At 39.8% G+C, this 22,360-nt stretch overlaps 3 protein-coding genes across 4 annotated transcripts; 1 reads left to right on the top strand and 2 right to left on the bottom strand.

Moving 5' to 3' along the window:
* Positions 1–401: 401 nt before the first annotated feature.
* zgc:110699 (uncharacterized protein LOC325371 homolog) lies at positions 402–8,996 on the bottom strand. The gene is made up of 9 exons (XM_044345000.1): positions 8,840–8,996; positions 8,611–8,724; positions 7,781–7,837; positions 7,565–7,638; positions 6,787–6,925; positions 6,220–6,313; positions 5,776–5,847; positions 5,091–5,221; positions 402–1,413 (listed from the first exon to the last, which is right to left on the bottom strand). The coding sequence occupies exons 2-8, from the start codon at positions 8,660–8,662 to the stop codon at positions 5,113–5,115; spliced, it is 597 nt and encodes a 198-aa protein (XP_044200935.1). The 5' UTR covers positions 8,663–8,724; positions 8,840–8,996; the 3' UTR covers positions 402–1,413; positions 5,091–5,112.
* Positions 8,997–10,060: 1,064 nt separating this feature from the next.
* Positions 10,061–17,353, bottom strand: LOC122976487 (NADH-ubiquinone oxidoreductase 75 kDa subunit, mitochondrial-like). Its single transcript, XM_044344992.1, has 18 exons — positions 17,225–17,353; positions 15,978–16,054; positions 15,361–15,452; positions 14,770–14,877; positions 14,532–14,608; positions 14,323–14,404; positions 13,955–14,085; positions 13,618–13,803; positions 13,275–13,409; positions 13,043–13,157; positions 12,782–12,927; positions 12,517–12,645; positions 12,261–12,390; positions 12,015–12,175; positions 11,573–11,903; positions 11,330–11,464; positions 10,543–10,615; positions 10,061–10,336 (listed from the first exon to the last, which is right to left on the bottom strand). Exons 2-18 carry the CDS (start codon positions 16,048–16,050, stop codon positions 10,245–10,247), a joined length of 2,196 nt encoding a protein of 731 aa, XP_044200927.1. The 5' UTR covers positions 16,051–16,054; positions 17,225–17,353; the 3' UTR covers positions 10,061–10,244.
* A 425-nt stretch (positions 17,354–17,778) lies between these two features.
* unc50 (unc-50 homolog (C. elegans)) lies at positions 17,779–22,159 on the top strand. 2 transcript variants are annotated; one of them, XM_044345249.1, is made up of 6 exons: positions 17,779–17,895; positions 19,507–19,781; positions 20,017–20,137; positions 20,313–20,452; positions 21,028–21,135; positions 21,512–22,159. In XM_044345249.1, exons 2-6 carry the CDS (start codon positions 19,514–19,516, stop codon positions 21,646–21,648), a joined length of 774 nt encoding a protein of 257 aa, XP_044201184.1. In that variant the 5' UTR covers positions 17,779–17,895; positions 19,507–19,513; the 3' UTR covers positions 21,649–22,159. The 2 variants fall into 2 exon arrangements, with proteins under 2 accessions (XP_044201184.1, XP_044201183.1); XM_044345248.1 differs by having other exon boundaries at positions 17,780–17,899; positions 19,510–19,781.
* The last annotated feature ends 201 nt before the right edge of the window (positions 22,160–22,360 follow it).

Below are 22,360 nucleotides of genomic sequence, written 5' to 3'. Positions count from 1 at the left end.
CCCAAAACTAATATAATGTTAAAGTTATGATCCTTTAGATTTTTTATCATATCAAACCCCATTTTGGATATTATTTATCTATTAAAGCACACTTGCAGTTACTACCAGTCACCACAGGTGTCGCCAAATCCACTGGAATTAAATCTTAACGCTGCATTAATTGATTTGTTTTTTTGGCCATTTGGGGGCAGTAGAGTAAGCTGTAAACACACTGACATATCATTGTCATATAAAGTTGTTATGGTGAATGTTTTAAGTTGCCTGATCAGCAGACACAGAGCAACATTAGCTCATTTGGAGTTGCGTGTCTGCCCACCTTACAGTAAAATGTGTATTCACTCTTATTTGTTCTCCATCAACACCTGACAAAAATATGGCTCTTTAGCTGCTAACAGCTTCCCTATGTCCACCAGCATGTTGTTTTATTTGTCTGTCTACAGTTTGTTGCAGGGTAGATAGTGAACAGTTGGTTTATGAGAACTTTTTCACTGGAAGCAGCTGCATGCTGCAGCTGGAAACAGGGCTGATGAGAGCAGTGCGAGTAAACAAAAACAGTTAAGTTGTTCTGATCAATGATGTAAAAGATACTAAAATGCCATAAAGAGCTGACGGGACTACAGAGGTGGTGATAATTCACTGTGGGTTTCATATTACACATAGTAATCAAACAACAACAGCAAAGTACTGATTATTGCAGTTTTAAAGAGCATATCTGTTCCGATGATCTACTACAGATCACATGCACTTTAAATTACTGCTGAACCTTTTTTTTTAAATGACGTATTTAATGAGTTTTAGATTGTTGAATAGTGTTGAAGGCCAGCATCAGTTTATATTTTGGTCACTTAAGCATGAAATCAACTTGAGTTTCAAACTGTTGTGTACTAAATGGAAACAAACAGCTGCCTGCAAGGTAGCATGAACTTAATTAGAAACTGGCATTGACCAGCAAATCTAAACATCAGCCAGCTTTTATGGAAAGTTGAATGTCCACCTCCTCTTGGACACAACACACAGTCCAGGATTATTGTTACATAGTAAACAGATGTTAATCTTATTTCTTCATCCTCTGTATATGAAGTGATAATTCTGAATAAGACCGGGATTTGAGATTAATGTGTTATTTCATAAACTTGAAACTTAGAAGAGTTTTGTTGGTATGAATGCAATAGCTCTCTGATTGGTTGTTCATCTGTTGATGCAGGTTGTGACAGGGGGGCTCTCTGATTGGCTGTTGGTGTAGTGATGCAGGTATGACTCATCTTCTATTCTCAGGGTTGAGTTGGGGTTTTGACCTTTCATCTCCTTGGTGACCGATGTGATGTCATCGCCTCTCGTCGTTGTTGTCATCATCCTCTTCTGTCTCTGTCCGTCTGTCGCTCACAGATCATCCACTCAGGTTTGCTGGCACGACTGTTAAGAAGAGCGGCAACATCAAAGCATTGAGGTGGAGAACGCAGACGGTTTATGTGTGTCTGTGTGAACCAGTGATGGGTTCACTCTCCATCACACAATTACACACCAGACAATTAAGTCCTCACGTCATCTGTCTTTCTCACTCCCTGCTTAAGAGGCTGGAGCATATTCACTGTAGCAGCCATTCATGATGTTGAATATAAATTCATACTTTGATCCTAATGACTCCTACCTCCAAGCACTCTGTTAACATTAAAGGACAACACCAGACTTTTTGCAGCCCAAAGCAGGAACCCCCCCAATGTAAGCAACATGTTCCTTTTTTTGTGGTAAAAAGGTATGACTTTACTAATAATTATCATGCTTAACGGATATGACTAGCAAATTTTCTATATTTTTCATACTGTCAAGAAATCTCATATGCAGTGCCAAACCATCCTGTGTATCCACAGCCTGACATATTTTATTCCTCTGTGCTGTAGACCTCCCGTTGTTGTCCAAAAGCTATTAAAAACACATCAATGAGCCACACCGCTGCGCTGGGTGACATGTTCCTTTGCCATGAAGAGTTTTGACATGTCACAGTGCAGCAGTGTGTCTCACACTGATGTGTTTTTAATAGTTTTTGGACAACAACGGAGGTCTGCGGCACAGGGGGATAAGATATATCAGGCTTTTGACAATTAGAAAAATATAGAAAATCACCAGACAAATCCTTTAAGCTTTCAATCCTGCTTGATTAAGTGACACTGGTGCATAACAGCAAGTGCATTTTAAAACTACAGGTACCTGAGTTCTGTTCAAAATGCGTGTATTGACCAGCTGGGAGACTGAGAGGATAAATTGCAGCAAAGAAGACTAAAGAAGTGTGTGTGGTTATGCAATTTGAATCCCATGTGGAGCAGGTGGACTATACCAGTAACAATGAAAACCACTATATTGGAAGGCAATCACAGAATCCAAATACATGAAATGGCTAGTGGTGAAATATATAATCAAAAATGGGGTTTGATGGATCGTAAATCTTCCCCTGTGTTTCTACATAAAGCCCAATGGGGTGTCTGTGGTTGGTTGGTGGTAGCTGGGTGGAGTATGTGATGTATAATAAGAGTCAGTGGGGAGTGGAGAGTGTGGGGGGCGGTGGACAGTAAATACACAGTCAATTTTCCCATTATGCCTTTACAAGTGGCTGGAGATAGAGCAGTGGGTTGTAGTGTAGTCAAGGCTCAGTGTGGCTGAAATGAAGCAGCACTTATTCTTCTTTTTCTTTCTCTGTTCCCCACATAATACACATAAGATGTATTTTGCCAAAGTATCCCAATGTTTTTCTTCCCTGTTATAGCCTGTCATATTTTCTGTCTCTCACTCTGTTGCCTTTTCTGTCTCTGTTTTTCAAAATGCCTCTCGTTGATCATAAGGTTCAGAAGTTCAGAGAAAAAGGAGATACATGGGGAGAAACACAGAGACCGAGTTGAGGAAAGCCAAGACTGTAATCAAAGCCAGCCTCTTTCTTTACACTCTGTTACATCATCTACACACAACAACAAGGGCAAATTTAACTGGTTTACTTAACGACTGAGTGGCTGGATGACCTACTGGACAACAGACGGACCACCTTAGTATTTCTTCTTTTATCTCTGTATAAATCATAGTTTAAACAGTCAAATTATACAAACAAACTTGCAATGATAAGGTAGCTCACAGCTTTTGTATGACCTGATATACTGTGAGTCTGTGTTGCACCTGATGAAATGATAGTGAGTGCCTCCATCTACTGGAGGGCGAAGCACATAACAAACTAGGGCACGAGATATTATTCCAACATGAGCAACTGAAACTAATCCGATTGTATCCTGCGTGCACCGGCAACCTGTGGTTTTGGCTCGTCTCCTTAGAGGCTCCATAAAATATTAAATACTGCACCATATCTACATTTTCTGCAAGTGGTTCGAGTTGCAACAAATGTGGTGGGGTGTTATCATAGACTGTAAAAAAAATATGGACGTAGTCACCGTGACGTTTGGTTTGCGAACTGCCGTTCTGTTTTGAAGCCTCCAGTGTAGCGATTTGACCATCGCCATCTTGGATTTGGCCGTCGCCATGTTTGATTTTTGGAGCCAGAAGTGACCATATACGGACGAGAGGGTGGAGCTGACCATAGCGCTAGCTTGGTTAGCACAGTGCATTTACAATCTATGGTTAACAGTGATAATGCTAATGCTAATGCTAATTTTCGCTAGCGAAAAACAGGCCTAAAACCGTTAAAACAAAATGTACTCACCGAAAAAACTGATCATCCGACTTATTTATGGGTCTTTTATTACAACCAAACGCTGAACAAGACTGTTTTTAATTGACCACAATGTTACAATTAAGTTCAGTGAACTAAAAACACACTGTGCAATGGCAGCAGCTTCGCCTATATGCAATGGTTACGTTACGTAAGCAATGTTGTCGCCGTGGTAGCGACTTGTCAATCACAACGTAGCCACGCCCTAAAGCATACCCTGTTTTATCGTCAAATTTAAATTAAATGGGACCATAATTTACAAAATGAACATCATGCTGTATTGAAGAAGACTTGAAACTAGCGATTGAGACCATAAACTCATAAGGAAACTGTTTACTGAGGTAATAAATCAAGAGAGAAGTAGGGTCATTTTCTCATAGACTTCCATACAATCGGACTTCTTTTTGCAGCCAGTGGAGTTGCCCCCTGCTGGTCATTATAGAGAATGCAGGTTTTTAGCACTTCCGCATTGCCTTCATTTTTCAGCCCCGTAGGTTGCCGCTTGGGTATAATTTGTTCTTCTTAATACAGATAAAATAACAAACATACTTTTATTGTACTTACAGGTATTTTATTTGTAGCCCAGCTGCACAGATATCATTTTCTTCTAAAATAGAATAGTGTGCATCATTAGGTGACAGGGATTTTAGGGTCTGAACTCAAAGGAACATCATCTGGTCTTAAAAGTATATTTGAGCTGCTGTAAATTTGCACTTTGGGACTCTGCACCTCTCAGAAAACAACAGCTGCCTCCTAAGAAAAAGCCGGCCTGGACTCTCTGGGTCCATAAAACCATCTGGATGAGACGATCTGATGTGACGGGCCATTACTGAAGCTCTCCCAACTCTGACTACTCAGACTAATAACTAATTTATTCATCCTGCTTCACCCTCTTTTCCAGACTACTTCTGGATTAGACAGGGTGTTACTTGCACCTCAGGGGCTACCGATATGCTCTTGTTCCCAGCGTTTGTGCTTACAGTAGATTTAACAAAAATAAATCCTCAGTGCAGGCACCTTGCACCCTAAAGCCCCTTTTATTTTTGATCAACAGTGCACTCATTTTGGCAGGGTTTTTTTTGTGATGATGTGCACTTTTCTTGCACAATCCTTTGTGAAACTTAGGCCTCAGATTTTGGAGACCAAAAAGGGCAAAACACCATGTAACCAGAAGGCCAGCCTTGCATGAAAACACCACAACTGGTCCATATATACAGAAAATGGCTTGAACCTTGTCAGAATTTAGTTTAAATTGGTACTGTTTAGCACTGATAGTTTTCCTCTGTATCCATGATGATAAGAGGTATAAAAATCTACTTTTTTATGTTTCAATGGCTATATCATCATGAAACAGAAATGAAACAGCAGAAAAGACAACACCAACATTAATTGTCTGATTGCTGTGGTCACCACTGCATGGTTTTAGAGCGGGTCAGCTTCCTTGTCAGAGCGTGGCGAACAGTCAGCATGTAGGAGCGACGGTCAGGCAGAGGGCGCTGCTGATCCAACACCAGCCTATCAGACACAAGAAGCAAAACATCACAAACATCACGCTTTATCATCATGCTTTAGTTCATCAACAGCATAGAAACTGTCTTGAATATACTTAATTTTGTCCTTTTTTCAATGTGAACACTAAAAATTTGCTTTGAATTAGGGTGGTATGGAATTTAGAGGAGCACATGTGTGCTTAAAGGTACCCTGGAGAGTTTTTGACCACTTGTAGTGCTCTGGAGCAATTCTCATGCTATTTTGCTGATCTACAGGTGGTTGCAGCAAAGAAGTGGCTTTTCAAATAATTGATGAGGAATCAAATACATTTAATGCATTTGTTGGACCTCAAGGATGCAGACAATGTGTTTTGGTGAGAAACTGTTTAAAAGAAAACTTCACAGGGTACCTTTAAGTGTTAGCATGCAGCCTCTGGTTGCTTAAAAATAATTAGACCAGGAGCGAAACCTGACATCCAGCGTCAATAAATGAGTATTATACAGACCAGAGTGTGTGGATTCTTTTCTTATACATATTGCAAACTGTGTGAAGTAAGTTATAACGCTGCTGAATCAAACCTAATGAGCTGAAGCACTGCTGCCTCCACAGCTAAAACAGCTTCAGCCACCGACAGCTCCCTGAAACCACACCTACACACACACACACACACACACACACACACACACACACACACACATTCACTTTAGTTTAATTTACAGTATTTCACATATTAAACCATATATAGTATAACTGTAACTCCAAACTGAGCAGAAGGTAATTAGTTGTACATGTCGTCCGTAACATTGGCATCTTCATCTAAATAACAGTAACAAAACATACAATATGTAATTCATTCATCAACATATATACTGTGAAGACATTTGGTAGTAATATAGACATCTGTCTCAAATTTCATATTCAATATTCAATATGCACAGTACATTAAATACAAAAAAGAAATGAAAGAATTACACATTTGTATTTGTCTAAGCTAATAATCACAACCGATGACACAAACAAACCTTAAATCCTTGGCCAGTCTCTGTCCTTCCTCTGTTGTCACCTCCCTGCCGATTTCCAAGTCTGCTTTATTGGCTACAAGCACTGTAGGAACAACTGACGCACATACACACACACACACACACGCAGTTAAATGAAGTGACAATAAACCTAAACGATGATGTTATGGTGTGCAGGGATTTTGCTGTTAACATGCTACCTACAGAACATAGGATGGCCTACCAAACATGGAATACATGTCTGCAGCCATTTGTGCGTGTGTGTGTGTATGTATGTGTGTATGTGTGTGCGTGTGTGTAAAGGTGACAATAGACAGATGTCAGACTTAGAGTTAGAACAGAGACTCACTAGACTTTAAGAGCAAACATAGTGAACACACTGTCCCTGTGGAGATAATATCATGCTGGTTCAGTCATTCTGGTATGGTAGTTATTTGTAGTCCTGTTTTTGTTGTCTCCAAGTCATCTTTACACAGAGTATTACACAAATATACAGTATAATTAGATGCAGACATTATATTTTCTGCGTAACTGTCTGGTGAGTAGTAAGTTAGTAAGTTAGTTCCTTACCCAGACTCTGTTTGGTTTGTTCAATGAGTTTCTTGAGGCGTGGGACCTCCTGGAAGGTGAGACGTTGTGTGATGGAGTACAGCAGCAGGAAACCATCAGCCCAGCGGATAGACGACTCCAGAGAAGCCACACAGCTCTCCTGTCAAGAAACCTCATTGATGTATCATACAGTGACGATGTGGAAAACGCTGACTCATGTCAGATCACTCACCAGATTTTGTAGCGTGAACAAAATACAAAAAACAAAAAAAGTATGACATTTTGGGAAGCACATTTATTTTCTTTCTTGCCAAGAGTTAGATGAGAGAATTGACACCAGTCTCATGCTTGTAGGCTAAATACGAAGCCAGAGCGAGCAGGCAATTAGCTTAGCTTAGCATAACGACAGAAGACAAGGGGACACAGCTAGCCTGGCTCTCTTAAGAGTTAAAAAATATTTATATCAGCACCTTTACTAATTAACACATTGTAATCCATGTTTATATGTTTATATGTTTATTTATATGTTTATATTAAAATGTTGTTTGGTTTGTCTGTTTTAGGCTAGTAGATATAAAGGGATAATTCTAAGCTAACGAAACACAACAATTCTTATTTTCAGGTGATTATACCCTAATTAAAACATACTTATAGATACTATATTCCATTTCTGCCATGTCCGTTCTGCTAGATGCCACTAAATCTTACACACTGCACCTTTAATGCTAACACTGTTATTGAAAGATATCTTTTGTGTACTGTGACCTTACAAAGCTACAAACAGAAGCTAAAAGTTTACCTTACAAGTTATATCCAAAATTTCCAGATCAACAGTTTCCTGGTCCACCACCCGACTGCATCTGTATGTCACCTCTGTGGTAAAACAGCCACATTTTACACATTTTATCATGTCAATGAGAGGCAGAATGATGCAGTAATATCAGTAATGATTGTTCTAATTATTTTTTTCAGTGTCAGAAATGTTTATTGCAATAAATACTTACTGCAGTCTTACCCTTTTTATGGTCGTATTCACCAATGAAGCGCTTGGTAATGAAACGAACACACAGTGCTGGAGACAGAAAACAGACATGGAGAGTGAACTGCCAGAAACACAGCAAACTTTCTCTCAGCCACCTCACTGCTGGTTCACACACACATGAAGTTTGAGTTACACCGTAATCTGCATCTGATCTGCAGCATGTTTCCTTCACAGTCATCGCCACTTTGAAAATTATCCTCATAGTAATGTTTCCTGCCTTGTTCAAACAAAATGCCACAGCTGCTTTCTCTGTGTTTGGGTGCAAAGAGTCTGGATGTGTTTGTTTGACTTTGTGTCTGGTGTACGAGGGCTAACTGTATTTCCTTTATGCTGGACAAACTGATGGTTTATTTCAGCTTGCTCGAGCATTTAAACACATCAGGCTGTTCTTGTCAAATATTTTGAAATGATGTTAAAATAAAAACACGCCACATCTATGAAAAAGCTGTTCTCGAGTAGATCTGATGAGATGCGTATGGAGACATGGCTGTAGTTTGACATTAAAGCTTAGCAGTGGAGGTCACAAGCGGTGGCTGGATACACTTCAATGCTCATGTCAAGGGGTCAACTCCAGACTTGTGGAAGGTTTCCTTATTTAGCGAAAAGTTATAAACCATGACCATATTTCAACCCCAAACCTGACATCCTGTTTACTCTTTGAACAGATGTGAGAATATGTTGAATTTTTGATACTCTTGCATAATCCAAGCTTTTCACACACATTCCCATCCTGTTTCTCCACCTGTGTTGTTCTGCCTGGATCTCTGTGCATTTTCTGCATCTGCATGCAGTCTGTAGTCTACCTGTTTTTCCAGTGTTTTGAGCTCCCAGAATGAGGAGTTTAATTGGAACCATTTTCCTGCTGGGTTCACTATCAGTCCACGGTCTGTCCTGCTGTCCGTCCCCGCATGAAAACCCTACAGAGAAGAGCAGAGGAGGTAGAGTTAAGTTGCAAAACAACTCAAAACAGAAATATAAAACTATGCACAAACTAGGTTGCACTACTACACTGTCGGTTGCAATTATACTGACCTTTAAGTGGAAATAATTTCCAGAAATGGAGAGGAGTAAAATAATGAACCCACTGTGTTCAGTCTCAGACACCGAGCACACAAGGAAGGAAGAGATGGGACTGTCTTCTTTTTGTGTGTGTATAAGTGTGTGCACCTCTCTGCGTCTGTTTGCTTAAAAGCGCTCTCTCTCTCCCCATGACAAGAGCCATTTGTCTGGAGGAAGTGTGTCCAACTCCAGACACCAGTATCACACTCTGGATCCAGTCTGGACACAGATATATAGTCTTTTGGGGACTTTCGATGACTTATAATCATTCGATACCAGGAATTTGATGGGTTAAGGTGACAGCGTGGTATTATCCTAGACTCTGTTGCCTTTTATCCTTATATCCCCCCTTATTTCCTTTTCAGTTTATTTTGTTATTAATGTTCCACTTTTTCTTTAGACATTTTTTCACATTTGTTTGACTATTTGATTTGGCTTTATAACGGTTAATCTGACTCAACGTCTGTATATGAGCCATAGAGCTCAATAAAAGTATCTTTTATGACTTACAACCATTCATGGAAGGCTTATGTTTAATCCTGGACCCAATATCGCCTCCAAATATTAAAAAATTTGGGTTGAGACTCAACAGAAAGCCTGTGAATTTGAGTTGTGTTTATCTGGAGCTGAACTCTTTCTTTGAGGTGTTTTTGAAAGTATTTGGGTTGAGTTTAGGACACCAGAGTCTCACCAGCAGTTTAAGTGAGTTTAAGTTTAAAGGAATAGTTCCACATTTAAGGGAATACACTTACTTAGTTGCATGAAATTGATACTGCTTTCGGCCAGCCAGCTTAGCTTTAGCCTTAAAGAATAGAAATGGTAAATCAGCTAAGTGAGCGTGACTGTTTGTGTTCCTTGCTTCTACTTATAAAGATATCAGGTGATGATAGAACAGAGCCAACATAACTAGCAGTAATAGTCTAACTAAAAATAGTCTGTCCCCATTTATATACACACACATCGCATTTTTGCAAAGTTAACTTGTTAATTTATCACATCTAATCTGAAAATGATGTTTGTGTTGAAGCTAAACAATCTAAAGGGATGAAAGGAACAATTTAACAAAAAACATGACATTTAACATCAGAAATTTCAAAACCTATTACTCAGAGAGAAGAACAGAGATGACTTGTGAGCCCTTACTATAAGCACAAACTCTAAATATTTAACACAATGAACGAATATGACTCAAACTGGAGTAAAGACAGTAAGATTTTATTCATATTTCATACGTTTTTCAGCTTTATTCAACAAAGCACGTTCTCAGGAGTGAAAACGATTTAAGTGTATACAACAAGCATCAAGGACAACTTTAAATTAGAGAGAAGTGAACAACGAGGAGTTAATCGTTGAAATGTATGTGGGTGTTATTGGTTGTTCAGCAAACTGAAGGCTCTTCGATGGCGGCGGCTCCTTCTGTGATGGCTTTGACACATTTGGCCATCGTCTGGGAAGCCCTGCTGATAGAGTCTGAACACAAAGAGGGAAACAAGAATATTTTACCAGAAAAAAAACCTACAAATTCAACATTTTAAGACCTTTAAAATGCAACCTTGAGTTAAAAGGAGAACTGAAGCTTAGATTTAATGTGTCTTGGCTTGAATACAGTCAGCTGAGCAAGCTTAACATGTTTATTTATTAACAAGATGTCAGTGTATCTCTAATGTAAATAATACCTGTCATGTAGAAGTCCTTTGCTGTAATTTGAGGAGGGATCAGGGGAGCTGCTATGAGGTCCTGGTTCACAGCCTGAGAAGAACAGAGTGAGGAGAAACAGACAATGATGATTTTCTTCTTATTAACTTCGACTCATGTAACTCTCCGCCTCAAAAACAGTCAGGATTTTGCAGCTATGACTACTATATGAGTAATATTGTTTCAAAAAAAGAACTGAACCCTCTGAATACTAAGTAACCTCCTATTCATCTAAAGTTGAACAGGCAGGGCAGGTACAGATTTCACCCTTTTTATTGGATGTAATGGAAGATGTATTTTTTGTGTCTGCTACTTGGGTTTTAAAGATCGAACTGCAGCAAAAAAGGCCACACCAAAGCGGACAAGAAATCATATTTACATTCTAATATTAAAAACTAACAAATATCGTCACGCTTGGTTTGATTTACACCATCATATGTAACTGAAAATTAACAGCACAGCACACGGAGACGGAGAAACGAGTGAAAAACACAAATACATAGTCATCAATAAAATGCAAAAAGATATATTTTTGATGAATACAAATGTTCAAAAAGACGTGCATCAACGACTCTACAGTGAACCAGAATTGTAGAAAAAGTGTCAGGGTGTAAATGTGGATTTCAACTTGTAATTTTTGACTTATCTCTTGCTTTACTGGTGCGCTTTTTAACTGACCATTCAGACTGAAATGAAATGTGACGTTGTGATCTGTACAACTCCAAATTATGACTGTGTGGAAATTTGAGTGTGTGTGTGTGTGTGTACCTTGGCAAGCTCATTAGCCTGTTTGAAGTAGTTTGCCCCCTCCACATCGTCGTAACGGACAAGGTTAGGAGACACCTCGGCTAGTCTGGATCGCACCTCTTCCAGGGAGTCGTAGGACAGCGACAAACCTGCCAGCTGAGAACAAACACACAGACGATCCTGTCGATAACTGAGCTCTTGGTAAATTTTAAATAAGCCGTATGAACATTGGTACATGCTCTTGCTGTGTGACTTCCTCCTCACCTCAGATATGGCTCTGATGATCTTCCAGTCCTCTCGGGCCATTCCCGGAGCGGTGACGGCCACCCTGGTGTGTTGACTCCTTCCCTCAGTGTTGACATAAGTGGCGTTTTTCTCGGTGTAAGCAGCAGCAGGCAGGATGATGTCTGCCATTGGTGCTCCTATGTCACCATGGTGACCCTGGTAGATGATGAGGCTTTCTTTAGGCAGGTCGGCTCTGCTGATGCAGCCGCCGTCAGCTCCCAGCAGGAACAGGATTTTGGGTGGGTTTTTCCTGATGGCGTCCACACCGGCCTTGTAGCCCAGGTCCAACGCAGCCACCTGACTGGCCACTCTGCTCACACACACACACACACACACACATTAGTGAAAGCTTAAGCTCAAATTAAAGCATTTCAGCAAGTTGCTGCTTCTCCCAATCAAGTCATTGTGACAGTGACTGTACCTGTGCAGGACACTGAGGACTTTCCACCCCTCTTCCACTCCGCTGCTGGTTCTGGCGTTCTGAGCGATGGTGGAGACGGCGCCCAGAATGGCAGCTCCGTCTTCTCTCTGCAGAGCGCTGCTGCCCACGACCACTACTGGACGCTTCGCAGATGAAAGTACCTAGAGACAAGGAAAGGACAGGAACAATTAAAGAAGGAAATCAGCACAAAAAGGTTCTCTAAACTAAAACTTGTCTGTCCATTACCTGACAGAAGGGGTGTGTGCCGTTCGCCAGCTCCTTCAGTACTGAGGTCTCCTCTCCCAGATGGTCGTATGTGTAACTCAGGTCAACTTGGTGACCCACCATGGCAACACGCAGCTCATTATGGAGCCAGCTGACAGAAGAAGAGGAGGAGGAGCAGGGAAGGCAAGTTACAAATCGTTCTGCAACTTTTTCAAAGACTAGGGAAAAAAAGGTTTCCAAGAGGGGAAATGAAATAATAAATATGAAGTGAGTTTACCTCTTGCGGACTCGGGCGTTGAAAAGTGGGGCTTCGTAGCGCGGGTTGGTTCCTACGAGCAGCAGTAGGTCACATTCCTCGATGCCGGCGATGCGGGAGTTCAGGAGGTAGTTGGAGCGCAGGTCAGTGCTGCAGAGAGAAAAAAACTGTCAGCTGATAAATCTGGAGACACCCTGCACGACTAAAGAGACTGTGGGTGTGGGTGACTGTACAGCATATACTTTGTTTTACTCATAAATCGCTATAACAACACACACAGTCTTACCCTGCCCCCGCCATAGGGAAGAGCTCCTCAGTGCAGAGGTTTTCTGAGTTGAGTCTGTTGAGGAGATCTTTGAGGGCGACAAGAGCTTCAGCGTCCGCCATCCCTCCTGCTATGGCTGCTACCTCATTGCCTTGCACACCTTGCAGCTACACACACACACACACACACACACACAGATTTATGCCTCAGATGTCACAAATGAACAGAGTCATTAATAGAAAGAGGCCTAAACAGAAAGATCCAGTAAAGAAGCAGACTTACTGCTCCAGCAACACGAGTGAGAGCATCCTCCCAGGAAGTCGGAGTCAGCTGACCTGAGTCATCCTTCACCAGTGGTTGAGTCAACCGCTGCCTCTTCAGACCATCATATGCAAACCTGAGAAGCCAGAATATTATTTATCTAGTGAGACAGAATTCTCACTTTTTAAATTCAATCTGAAACATGGCACCTCCTAAAACCACTTTTTCTAACTTGGGTCTGTTTGTGTCTTACCTGGTCTTGTCAGAGATCCATTCTTCATTGACGTCTTCATTCAGCCTGGGCATCACCCTCATCACCTCCCCTCCTCTCGTGCTTACCACGATGTTACTGCCCACAGCGTCCAACACGTCGATTGACTCGGTTTTCCTACAAAGAGAGCAGAAGACGGAGAAATAGATGAACGAATTAAGAATCTGAAAGTGCCTTTTCTGTTGAAACTCATATTTCCTGGTGTGGAAAAGAGCTCAGGATCACAAATTCGATGACTAGTAGGAACCCTGTTTAACCCAGATATTTGTATGATGATGGCAGTTATTATATTAGTTTATCTGTGGTTTCACTTTTTTTTCCCTACCTGGTCTCCCATGGTCGTGCGGTGAAAGCGTAGGGTTTGGAGGTGAGTGCTCCGACAGGACAGACATCAATAACGTTGCCCGACAGCTCAGACATGAACATCTTCTCCACGTACGTCCCGATCTGCAGGTTGTTTCCTCGTCCTGTCGTTCCCAGGTCTTCAACACCAGCAATCTCACTGGCAAAACTACAAAACAACACATGCAGATATGCCCAAATACACTGTTAGAGGGTCTAATACTTAATCTAAATTCAGTATTTGTCATTTGTCAGCAGGCTATCTGATTATCACAATTATTCTGGTGGGTATAAATAAGAATGTTTTGTTTCTTTCTCACCGGACGCAGCGTGTGCACTGGATGCAGCGTGTCATGATGGTTTTGATGAGCGGACCGATGTTCTTGTCCTCCACTGCTCTCTTTCCTTCCGTGAAACGGCTGCGGTCTGAACCAAACTGCATAGACTGATCCTAGGAGCACAGCAGGAGGAGTGTTAACGAGGTAAACAACATGTAAAACTGTAATTAGCACAAACTAAATTCCATTCAACTCTATTTTAAGTACCTTGAAAACTATGTGCATGGTTAGATAACACTAAGGGGATGTGGGACTGTAATTTGGGTGAACTGTCCCTTTAATCTACAAGTCATGATTATAATTTTTTTATCCTAAACCAGGGTTATTTCTGTACAGTTGTCCACAGTTACCTGCAAGTCACATTCTCCTCCCTGATCACAAATGGGGCAGTCCAGTGGATGGTTGGCCAACAGGAACTCCATCACTCCCTCTCTGATGACACACAAACACACATGTTCATCAGGCCTGTTTACAATAACTTCTGTGACATTTTGAAATCTTGCTTAAAGTTTGAATTTGAATTTGGATGGAACCAGATGGTGAGCGCTGAAGTTTGTACCTGGCTTTACGTGTCTTCTCTGAATTGGTGAGGATGTTCCAACCCTTCATGACAGGCATGGCACAGGCTGCCACCGGCTGAGGGCACATGACAACACACACATTAATGAGACAGTAGTACTGCAAGCATTTACAGCAATTTCTGCCCTACAGCATCTACTCTTATCTCAGTGTTTGTTGCTAAGTTTGATGATCTTTCAACCTATCTGCCTCCTAACTGATCAGGTGCACTCTATTACCTTTGGTGCTTTCTCAATCTCCACCAGACACATGCGGCAGTTCCCCGCCACCGAGAGGCGCTCATGGTAACAAAACCTGGGGATCTGGACTCCCACCTTCTCACAGGCCTGATGGGGAAACAAAACAGATGTCAGCCAAAACAAGAAAACAACAAGAGTGTTTTTTTAGATTTAATTTAGTTTATTTGACATAGTCACACACAACTGCAAAAACTGTCAACCATGACACAATACGCCTTGTATTATGCCTTGGTAATGCCAGGTCCTCAAACTTAAGAGTGAAAACTAAATAAATTATGTTTAACAAAGACATTAATGTTGATTACAATGATTATAAAGCATGTCAAGATGTGGTGGGAAATCCTAAAAAGACCAAATAAGGCAGACAAGACCACAAAATACACAACAGGTTTAGATGTAACATCTTTGGCTGTGTCCACATTATTGCACTAAATTATTGGCAGGACAACACAACAGCTCCTATTGTTGAATGCATAGATAACAGAATATAACATGGGACCATATTAAGAGTCAGTACTAATACAATACTGTGTGGACAGTATCTGCAGTAAAATAATCTGTTGTTTTTACCTGCAGGACAGTAGTTCCGGGCTCCACCTCCACTGGTTTCCCATCCACAAACACTTCCAACATGTTGCTGGCAGCACGCACTGACGTACGCACTGAAATTAAATGCACAAAGGCCAAGTTTACTGAAATAATCTAAACCTCCGCCAACAGAATTTGTTAACAATATATCATACTTCCACAAAAGTGTAACCAAGATATTTCTTGAAATGATATAGACCTGCAACTACATGTATGAATATCCTTGGGTAAATTTTCACTAATCAACACTGTTCTATGCTAGAACTAGTGATTTTGAATACAAATACTCTGCATTTAAAATACTGCAACAAAACATTACAAAAAGAATAATAAAAATAATACTTCTGTGAAACTATGAGTTTCAAAATGTACTCCGAAACTACAATACACAGAGACCCTGCTCAGTCACACTGAAAAGAATAACTGTTGTTGACCTTGACACACATACACACAGATGTGTGTACACACACACACACACACACACACACACACACACACACACACACACACACACACACACACACACTCTCACTCACTCTCTCTCTCTCTCTCTTTCTTTCTCTTTCTCTCTCTCTCTCTATCACTCACTCAGGTCTTACCAGTGCTGGAGGGAGCCAGGTTGCCCTTGGCGGCTCCGGCTAGAGCTCGGCCGACATTCGGCAGTCGCAACATGATGCTGAGAGAAGAAAACAGACAATGAAAACAATCAATACATGAGCTCTGACATGCCTCATTCTGACATGCCATGTACCAAACGCCATTCAAAAACCTGCAATCTGAGTTGGCTTTGGGACACTTGAAGACCAAATCTTCAATTCAGAAAATGTATTTCTGAACCCAAACAGTATTCAAACCAAACACTATTCATTACAATAAACTAAAAATATTTAAACCAAATGATTGATTAACAAGAGCAACAGCAATTTCCAACAATTTCTCAGACATCAACATGTTTTATCCAACTAACAGTCTTATACTGTCATAAAAAAAAACCAAGACACCTGCAAGTATTTGCATTTTAAAAGCCAGAACCAGTGACTTTTTGGCATAAAAAATGACAAAAACAATTCATCAACTGTCAAAACTGTATCAATCAATTGTCTGTGGATGAACTAATTAATTAATCAACTATTCGTTTAAGCACTCCCCATAATTAGTCATGTTGTCAACTTGTCCTCACATAAACTCTGTCCTGCAGAGAATACACAGTGCTCTTCAAAGGTTTGTATAACTCTTGGATTTTTTGCACATGACCTCTCTGTATGTCTCGTTTTGTCCAACCAACAGTCAGTCACACACAAAGATATTTCTTTTACCAACAGAGAAAAGACAAAGGGAAGTATTGACATTTAACAAGCTGGAACAAGTGACTTATTGGCATTAACACATGACAAAAACAATACATGAATTATCAGAGTTGTTGCAATCGATTTTCTGTTAAATGTCAAATAGATTTGACTATTTGTTACAGTTCTATCCAAAAATTGCAATAGATAGATAGACAACAACAATCAACAATAACATAGTGTTAATTTCACTCAATCAAGATGCGTTTTAAGGCGATAACGCGCAGAAAACTAAAGCATAATTTATGAAACATCTATAAGATATAAATGTTATGTCATTACAGTGTATGGGAGAAGGAGATACTATATAAGTTAGCACGGACCTTGCAGTGAGGACTCCTTGCTTTGCAAGCTAGCAGCGTTAGCTCAGAGTACTACTCAAGGACACGGGCGCTGCAGCGGGTTATAACGTCCAACAAATCATTTTCCACTTATCTTACTTATTAAATAAACCAGGTACTTAAACGTTTATGAGTGTGTAATGTGTTTCTGGTTCTTACCTTTCGCTATTTGGCCTTCTGGACCAGAACAGCGGTGATCTTACTTACTACCAGTAAAATGGCTATTGCGTATTAGCGGAAGTAACACTTCTTCTTCTTCCCTCGTATTGCTGGCACATCAGAAACAACTTTAAGGTGCATACATACCGCCACCTACTGTACAAGAGTGTATTGTGGTTAATGTGGTTCACAACATTTCAGATATAAATGACATATTAACCGCAGTAAAAAAAAAAGTCATTTATATCTGAAGTGTTGTCAACATGCCATTAACCACAATACAATTTAATGCAGTTAAAAGTCATTTATATCTGAAGTTATAATAATAAGATAGTAATAATGGAATTACCATTATTATTATTTAATATTTCAATGTTTGTTTGTGTGTTTGTTTGTGTGTGTGTTTGTTTGTTTGTTTGTTTGTTTGTTTGTTTGTTTGTTTGTTTGTTTCTTTCTTTCTTTCTTTCTTTCTTTCCTTTTGCTTTTTTGGTTGTATTTTTTTACTGTCAACATCAACTACATTTCCCAAGATGAACCGCGCGTTACCGGAAGTTTCTACGTGTTCATTTTCGCGACAGTTCAGTTCTGTTCAGGAAGCATCTACAAACAGCTAAGTTACATAAACGAGCTAGAAAAGTTGGTGCTTTCTCCTGTGAAGGAGTACAGCAAAAACAGGTAAATACTCTTCAGAAATAAGACATTTTGTTGTTTAGCTGTTCAGCTGTTCAGCTTTTCAAGTCCGTTTCAAATTAGACTGACCAGGCCTTCTCATTATTAAACTGGTTAGCTTTATGCTAACTGTGGCTGGCAGAAAACACAGCGAAAGGAAATAAATATATCAACGTTTACTGACGTGAAACTGAGATTATTTAATATGTTTATTTATGAATAAACCTAATATGAAGGTTCTAACACAGGCAACATGACAGCATGTAACAGTTTCTGTTCCTGTGTTGTCAGTTTGTTATTGCTAAGTAACGTTAGGCATTGCTGTTGGAGATAACTCATATTACTGATATTATTATATTATTATACAAATTCAAAAGGATATCATAAAAATGCAGGTACAGGACTGCATCATTTGGATATATATAGGTAGCAGGACTGGTTTTGTATGATAGTAATTTAGCTCCACTGTTTAGTCTGTATCTCCGCTGTTTCCTTTATTTTGGGTTTTTTTCCTAATTTTATAAAATCTTTCAATAGCACCATATAATAACAAGCAGAATTTACACGTTTAATTTATAAAATGAAAGAACATACTTGCGACCCATGCATGAGACTGAGACAGTAAGATTCATTGTCTGGGAACCATAAACATCTATAAATAATGTTCGCCAGTCCATAAAGTAGATTTTATAGTAGTATTTGTATGGCACTTTTCAAGCTAGGAACACAAAGTCCTTTCTATAGACAACATAAAAGACAATTTCAGATATAAAAAAGAAAAACACAAGAACAGCAAAGTACAACACACCATTAAAAGACTATAAAAGAAATTTACAAATAAATAAGGTAAAACAAGTGAAAGTATTAAAATAAACTGAGAATCGTGTGGTTGCACAACAGCTGTAAACAACTAAGACTAGTTATCAGATGAGAAGGCAAGTCTATAAAAATGTGTTTTAAGACAGGATTTAAAAGCAGAAACAGTGTCAGCAGACTGAACACTAACTGGAAGAGGTGAGGTGCCAGTAAAGCAAAAACTCAAATCACCCTTTGACATTAACCTGGACACCGGAAATAAAGCTGTACATGATCCTATAACCCATTTTGTGTCAATATATGGCCCAAATACATAATACATAACAATTAAGGTGCTTTAAAAGAATGAAAATAGAGATATAATAACAAGTACACGAAATATTGTTTTGCTGTCCTGATTTAACTAAATATGACAGTGTACAGTACTCACTGTGGTTTTATATTTGTCATTTGTCACTGTAAAGATTGGTTTGCTCTTCTACAAGCTCAGCTACAAAGACATTTGGGGTAATATTACTGTTAGAATAGGACAAAACATCAACATGAACATCAGACATTTTCACATGTAATGCTGTAGAAATGCTGTTACAATCCCCAAATGTTCTTATCACACAGAAGTGTATTTTTTTATTGTAGTTATAATAGATTATCTGCATTTTGTCTCAGATTATTTTTGCTCTACTTCATCAGGATGCATAAATCAATCTACAGCCTTTTTTTCCTCCTTCATCTCCCATGCTCTCACCTTCATCAGTTCTCACCTCCCTGTTTTCCTTTTACACTTCTAATCTGACTTTCAGCACCATGTTGCCGACCACTACGCAGCAGAGCAACGGCGCCCTCGGCTCCAGGGATGCTGCACGCCACACGGCGGGCGCCAAACGCTACAAGTATCTGCGGCGGCTGCTCCATTTCAGACAGATGGACTTTGAGTTTGCCCTGTGGCAGATGCTTTACTTGTTTACGTCACCGCAGAGAGTCTACCGCAACTTTCACTACAGGAAACAGACCAAGGACCAGTGGGCCAGGGACGATCCTGCTTTCCTGGTCGTGCTCAGCATCTGGCTATGCGGTGAGTCACTTTTTTTAATATGACAGTGTCAATAAACACATTTTGGTCAAATCATGATGATATTTGTTATTCATTTCCGTTCCTCTCTTTCAGGGTTTTTCTACTTCCCATTTAAACAGCATAGTGCGTGTCATTTGTTAAGGTCTTAATGTCGTCAAATCCTGATCCTATGATAACTGAACTTCAGGTGTGAGCATGGATTTGTTATGATTTCCCCCCCTGTGTTTCTGTGCAGTGTCGACAATAGGCTTTGGTCTGGTGCTGGACATGGGAGTCCTGGAGACACTGAAGCTGCTACTTTGGGTGGTCTTTGTTGATTGCATAGGAGTCGGTCTGCTCATATCAACCCTCATGTGGTGAGTAGGAGGTTTGTTTGCTTGCAGAAGAAATGAATGACATTTACTCCACTTACTGTAACTGAGATGATGGTTTTTTTGATGCATACTTAAGTCTTTTTCTTTGACTCAGACTTGTATGGACTTGTATGACTCTTCACTGCATGTGAAAAATTATTTGTTTTGTCTTTTCCAGGGTAATCAGCAACAAGTACCTGCTGAAGCATCCCAGCAGGAATTTTGATGTCGAGTGGGGCTATGCATTCGATGTTCACCTCAATGCTTTCTACCCGCTCCTAGTCATCCTGCACTTCCTGCAGCTCTTCTTCATCAACCGTGAGTACATTCTGTCTCAGTTGAGTTTTATCAGCATGTGTGAAAGTAAATAAATAGATATATAAATATATAATTGTAGCATTTTTTGTTGTTAAATTCAACATTTTAGGTCTTAAAATGTTATTTGGACCAGTATTTTACTTCAACTATTGTGTGTGTATATATATTTTTATTTTACATGGTTCGTTCAAACTTTAAATGTTTTTTAATATTCACAACTGATACTTAAAGAGATTAAGTAATCAGATGAAAAGTTACTAAGGATGCACGGATGGTCTGGAGTCAGAACAGTTACCTGGAGTCATATTCCTCAAGTGATAGATGAGAATAACACCTGAAACCAACCAGACAGCAACTGCAGTGTGTTTTGCTGCAATTTTAATCAACCAAAAGCGTAAATGTATCCGTCACACTATGATACACCAACAGTGCCTTGTTACATTTCGTCAACCAACAGAAGACTAAAACTTAACAATAATGAGAAATCACTAAATGTAACAAAATTTCTAAACAAAATCATAAACTTATCAGATGTTGGCGTCTCTGTTTACAGTTTGTTGTTTTGTGTCTTTCAGATGTCGTGGTGATTAACTCAGACTGGTTCCTGGGATACTTTGTAGGCAACACTTTGTGGCTGATAGCCATTGGTTATTATCTCTACATCACCTTCTTGGGGTACAACGGTAAGTCCCCGTCACATTTAAAGTTACATTACTTTTGAAGTTTTTTCTAGAAATAGCAATATTCCAGTGAATAGACAATTTCTAGTATGTCACCTTGTTAGTGCAGTGCTTTAATTGAAACTCAGGGAATATATCTTGAGAGAAGCTGGACACAGGCTGATAATGCTGCTTCTAGTGGTCAAAACCATTCTTGAACTAATACACTGCTAGCAGGTGTGGCCACAAGTGTATCAGAATTAAAACTTTGAATCAACAGAGATGAGTGTAATTATGTTTTTCTGCCAGTAAATGTTGAAATTGAATAGTTGCGTAATGTAATCTGCCATCTGTCAGAAGGGTTGTGTAAACAGTCTTTTTTGTTTGTTTATCTACACAGCTCTACCCTTCCTGCAGAACACAGTGGTGCTGCTCTACCCCTTCGCCCTCCTCATCCTCATCTACGTCCTTTCCGTCTCTCTGGGCTGGAATTTCACTCAAGGCCTCTGCTGGTTTTACAAGTACAGAGTCCAGTAGAACCGGTTTGTCTCTGAAGTCGGACACTCGTTGGCTCCAGGCTGACTCAATATCTGTTTTCAACTCACATCTAGGTGACAACAAATCAGTTTCCAAATGCTGTCAGTCAACATCTGGCTGAGAAGGACTTGGCCTCTGGTTGACTCTCAGTAAACTGGGACACTGGGTTGATTGATGCTGGTTGACTCTGTTGATTTTCTGTTTGGCTTTTATGTTGAGCTGGAGCTCCAAAGTCAGTAAACAGTGATGTGTTTGAACTGGTTGCAGAAAACAAGGGGACAGACGGGATTACAGCTTTTATTGTAGTTCTTTTTGTATGATTTGTAAATAGTATTCTGGCAGGTTGTAATATATACACAGAGGACTGTTTCTGAAGAGGAAAAAAAATGCTTTGTTTCAATAAGTTTTCTTAAAAAAGTGGAGGAACATGGAATACAGACTTTTTTTCCTTTATTTTTTTTCTTGAAGTGTACATTCCAAAGCACTTTCAATAAAAAGTTTTATTAACTTATGTTGTGAAATAAATCTGATCCATGCTTTCCTAATGCTGGTCCAATCTGCATTGTTTCAACCTCCCAGCAGTACACACCTTGCTTTAAAAGATCTGGATGTTTTTTGTATTGTAGGGATGGTTCTTTATTGGATTTTGTAGTAACATGCTTAAGTCTGACAGTGTCACTGTTGATCCTCAGTGCTAGAATATCACAGGATT

Source organism: Thunnus albacares, chromosome 24 (genome assembly GCF_914725855.1).
Source record: "Thunnus albacares chromosome 24, fThuAlb1.1, whole genome shotgun sequence".
Classification (NCBI taxonomy): Eukaryota; Metazoa; Chordata; class Actinopteri; order Scombriformes; family Scombridae; genus Thunnus; species Thunnus albacares.
This window is presented reverse-complemented; position numbering and strand designations above follow the sequence as displayed.

Excerpts from the sequence above, each read along its gene's own strand:
- zgc:110699 (XM_044345000.1), bottom strand. The coding sequence starts at position 8,662 with ATGGTTCCAATTAAACTCCTCATTCTGGGAGCTCAAAACACTGGAAAA. Across the intron at positions 6,314-6,786 it reads ACAAACCAAACAGAGTCTGG|TTGTTCCTACAGTGCTTGTA; the intron begins GTAAGGAACTAA and ends TATGTGCGTCAG. Across the intron at positions 5,848-6,219 it reads AGACTGGCCAAGGATTTAAG|GTGTGGTTTCAGGGAGCTGT; the intron begins GTTTGTTTGTGT and ends GTGTGTGTGTAG.
- LOC122976487 (XM_044344992.1), bottom strand. The coding sequence starts at position 16,050 with ATGTTGCGACTGCCGAATGTCGGCCGAGCTCTAGCCGGAGCCGCCAAG. Across the intron at positions 12,176-12,260 it reads GCACACACCCCTTCTGTCAG|GTACTTTCATCTGCGAAGCG; the intron begins GTAATGGACAGA and ends CCTTGTCTCTAG. Across the intron at positions 11,465-11,572 it reads TCATCAGAGCCATATCTGAG|CTGGCAGGTTTGTCGCTGTC; the intron begins GTGAGGAGGAAG and ends GTTTGTTCTCAG.
- unc50 (XM_044345249.1), top strand. The coding sequence starts at position 19,514 with ATGTTGCCGACCACTACGCAGCAGAGCAACGGCGCCCTCGGCTCCAGG. Across the intron at positions 20,138-20,312 it reads CTCATATCAACCCTCATGTG|GGTAATCAGCAACAAGTACC; the intron begins GTGAGTAGGAGG and ends TGTCTTTTCCAG. Across the intron at positions 20,453-21,027 it reads GCAGCTCTTCTTCATCAACC|ATGTCGTGGTGATTAACTCA; the intron begins GTGAGTACATTC and ends TGTGTCTTTCAG.